This window comes from Athene cunicularia (assembly GCF_003259725.1).
Source record: "Athene cunicularia isolate RWA chromosome 15 unlocalized genomic scaffold, athCun1 chr15_part1, whole genome shotgun sequence".
NCBI classification, from domain to species: domain Eukaryota; kingdom Metazoa; phylum Chordata; class Aves; order Strigiformes; family Strigidae; genus Athene; species Athene cunicularia.
Window position 1 is genome coordinate 15061578 of NW_020799121.1, and position 3895 is coordinate 15065472.

At 63.3% G+C, this 3895-nt stretch overlaps 1 protein-coding gene across 1 annotated transcript in view; it reads left to right on the top strand.

The window, feature by feature from the left end:
* Nucleotides 1-3895, top strand: part of MYO18B (myosin XVIIIB) — a 66505-nt gene that overhangs the window by 33566 nt on the left and 29044 nt on the right. The window contains exons 22-24 of the mRNA XM_026859991.1: nt 806-1044; nt 1500-1700; nt 1844-1954. Of these exons, the coding sequence (XP_026715792.1) occupies nt 806-1044; nt 1500-1700; nt 1844-1954 (551 nt within the window). The remainder of the gene's footprint in view (nt 1-805; nt 1045-1499; nt 1701-1843; nt 1955-3895) is intronic.

Sequence of the window (3895 nt, forward strand, 5' to 3'; positions counted from 1 at the left end):
TGTGCGACTGTAACACGCTTCCATAGGAGCCCTCACGCTCAGTGCGAGGCTCGGTGGCATCACGGTGGGGGCTGCCCGGGGCTCGGAGCTGGCCCCGTGTCACTGGGTGGGGGACACCCCTGGGGTGTCGCAGGCTGCCCGTGACCTTGGCGGGGTGTGACCGTGCCAGGAGCGCTGCTGGCAAAGCGGGCGCCTGCTCTGGAGGAGGAGGGTCCAAGAAACGATCCCTCAGTGTTTTAATGTTGCTGATTGGTACCTGTGAAGGAAATAGGTTTCCTGCCCAAAAAATGGGACGCCAAGACCAAACAGGCAGAGAAAAACGTGGGAAATCACCAACCGCTTTCTGTATAATTTCTTTTCATTTACACTTTGCTGCCGGTGTTCCCTGCTTGCCCGCGCTGAGACGCTGACTGTGGGCTGGGCTCAGCCTCGCCCAGAGATAAGAAGGTGCCGAGAAGCTCCCCGGGTTATTGCTCCGAAGCAGCAACGCTTCTTCCAGAGCTGAAACCAAACCCGCGGCGCAGCCAAGGCCCGGCCGGCCCTGGGGATGGAGCTGCCCGCAGTGGTGGGGAGCAGAGGGCTTCTGCCCGCACAGGGGCCCATTTTGGGGTGTTTTGGGTCTGTCGCAGCTGATTTCCGTGGTTTTTTGTGCTCTGCTCTTAGCAAACCGCCTGTGTGCACATCGCTGCTGCGCCATGCCGGCTGCTTCCCACGGCTGGCGCTTGTGCGGAGGAATTAGGGATTCACAAAACGATGGCAGCACTTTGCAGACAACGAGCTTTTGATTATTTTTTTTTCTCAAAAGCACTTGGGAAGTCCAGTGCCAGAAGCCGCGGCCTCGGCGCAGCTCCCCGGCCGGGAGGCAGCCGCGCCGCCGGCGCAGACCCGCTCGCGAGAGGAACCTGTGCTGTCTCCTCCAGGTTTGACCTGCAGCTGGCCCAGGCGCTGGGGGAATCCGCCTTTGAGAAGAGCCTCCGCGAGAAGGTGTCACAGGAGAACACCAGCATCCGATGGGAGATGGGCAAACTTCAGCGGAGCTTAGAAGTAAGAGGAAGACATCCCCCTTGCCTGCTTTGTGTCCGGTTTCGGGAGCAGCTCTCAGCGCCATTATCCTTGCAGTTGCCGCAGAGGCACTCAGGCACAAACCCAGCAACTCGTTTCTTTTAGCTCAGTCCTGGGATGTGCCTGATGTATTTAAATAACATTATCCTCTGCCAGAAGAAAGCCTGTCACTTGTCACAAGCGATACCCATCCCGTACTTTCTCTAAGTAGGCCCCACCCTCATTTTCACTGAAGTCCCTCGCGGTGGGGACGGGCTGGGCTGCTCATGGTGGAGCGGGGGCTGACCGCTGCCTGCTGCTGCTCCGGGGTGTTTCTGATGATGCTGTTGGGAACAGTCTGGGTTTTAAGAGTGAAGTGCTTGTGCAAAGCCCCCCCCCCTCCCCATCCTGCGTCTGGGGCTCATCCGCTGACCCCTCGCTCTGCCCCCGCCGAGCAGCAGAAGGAGGCGGAGGCGGCCAGCCTGGCGCAGCGGGGGACGGTGCTGTCCAAGCGGGTGCAGGAGCTCAGCACCCCCAGCGCCCTGGACCCCCGCACCGTGCCCGCGCTCAAGAAGCAGCTCTGGGACCTGGAGGCCAGCGCTGCCGAGCAGCGGAAAGAGCTGGAGCGGCAAACGGCCGCCGTGGATCACCTGGAGCAGGTAGGGTGGTCCTCACCGGGCTGGGCTGGGCGCGCCGGGGATGTTCATCCCCCCCACGGGCGTGTCAAGCCCACACCAGCACTGTCCCCGTCCCTTCGGGGTCTGTGTGGGGCTGTTGGTGCATTTGTCTTTCGATCTTTCAGCTCCACCAGAGGCTGGAGCTGGAGATAGAGCGGATGAAGCAGATCCACCAGAAGGAGCTGGAGGACAAGGACGAGGAGCTGGAGGACGTGCGGCAGTCCTGCCAGAGGAGGGTAGGTCGGCCCCAGGAGGGGTACACATGATGCTGGGTGCTCCCCAGGGCTCCCCTTGTTCGCAGCGGATCCGTTCGCAGGGATCCTTCCTCCCCGGGGAGCGTCAGGGCAGGTGGGTGCTGCTTTCCCACTGCCAGCCCATACAAGTCGCGGTCACAGCCCCAGGGTGCAAAAATCCGGGTCCGGGTGAGGTGCGAGTCCCTGCTGTGCTGGAGGGGCTGTCGGGGACGGTGCCAGAGCCACGTGTGATGCAGCCCACGGGCACGGCGCTCCCGGTAACACCAGCGTCACGCCAAGGGCACCAACTCCAGCCAGCCGGGGCTTTGTGCTTAGTGATAATGAACAGAAGAGACTATTTCAGCAGGGCCACAAGGTCTCTGGCATGCGGACATGAATTCCAATTTCTTCAAACCCCCCGGGCGTTTGATGCGGGGCGGCACGGTAGCAGCCAGTTCCCATTAGGCCGGGCCATGCCTGGCTGTCGATAGTGAATTAACATTGCTGAGGCTTAATGAAGTGGCCGGTGGAGCTTTGCATGTGCTGTTTTAGGAAGGCAGGGCAAGTGGGAAGGCAAACGAAGCAATCTCCGCTCCTCCTGCTCCTGGCAGCGCACAGCCGGGCCCTAAGCCATAAGGCTCTGCGTGCCACGGGGGGCTGCCACCGTGCAGACGCTGGTGGCTAACGGGGTGTCGTTCATCCTTTCCCTCCCTCACCCTGCGTGGCCTGAGCATTATTTTTCAAATGAGTAAATGGCAGAGACACTCTGGAGAACAATCAATATTTAGCAGCTTGCTCCCATTCTCTGTTTCAATCCCATTTCTGAGAAGTGGCTGGGGATGGAGGAGGTGGCTGGGGGTGCAGGAGGAGGCTGGGGGTGCAGGAGGTGGCTGGGGGTGCAGGAGGAGGCTGGGGGTGCAGGAGGTGGCTGGGGGTGCAGGAGGAGGCTGGGGGTGCAGGAGGTGGCTGGGGGTGCAGGAGGAGGCTGGGGGTGCAGGAGGTGGCTGGGGGTGCAGGAGGAGGCTGGGGGTGCAGGAGGTGGCTGGGGGTGCAGGAGGAGGCTGGGGGTGCAGGAGGTGGCTGGGGGTGCAGGAGGAGGCTGGGGGTGCAGGAGGTGGCTGGGGGTGCAGGAGGAGGCTGGGGGTGCAGGAGGTGGCTGGGGGTGCAGGAGGAGGCTGGGGGTGCAGGAGGTGGCTGGGGGTGCAGGAGGAGGCTGGGGGTGCAGGAGGTGGCTGGGGGTGCAGGAGGAGGCTGGGGGTGCAGGAGGTGGCTGGGGGTGCAGGAGGAGGCTGGGGGTGCAGGAGGAGGTTGGGGATGCAGGAGGCAGCTGGGGGTGCAGGAGGCGGCTGGGGCAGGGGGGGCAGCCTGGCACATCCACTCCTGCGGGCGCAGCCGTGCAGCAGCTTGCAAGGGGAGGAGCGGGCTGTGCCAGGGGCTGGCTTGCTCTGTTAACACATTTCCACCACCCCCTGCCCCAGGCCGGACTTGCTGGACCCCTCGGAGCTGCCTGACAGAGCTCTGCGATGCCCCCCCCCGGGTCTGGTCCCCTCCTGCAGAGCCCCCACCGGTGCTGCAGGACGGCGATGCCTGAGCAGAGGGGAAGGCTGAGGGATGCAGGGCCCTGCGCTCAGCGCTGGCTCTCGGGCTCCCTTTGCTCCCAGGAGCGGTACAACCCTGCCTTTACGGCACGCTCTGCCTGGCCAGGTCACGGTCACCTCCTTGCTGGTGGGGAGCTGGAGCAAGAGGCGTGCTGCTTGCCTGGCTGGCGATCACAGGATGCTTTGAGAAAGCCAAATCCCTCTTTTAGCTCAGCAGAAAGCCCCGTGTTCCGCTCCAGAGCCGCAGGGACAGCCCTTGGGGACCTCTGAGCGTGCCTCACAGGCCGGGTGGCTCAAACAGCCCCTCGTGTCCCCAGAAGTCCTGCAGGCCCCTGGACAGCCTCGC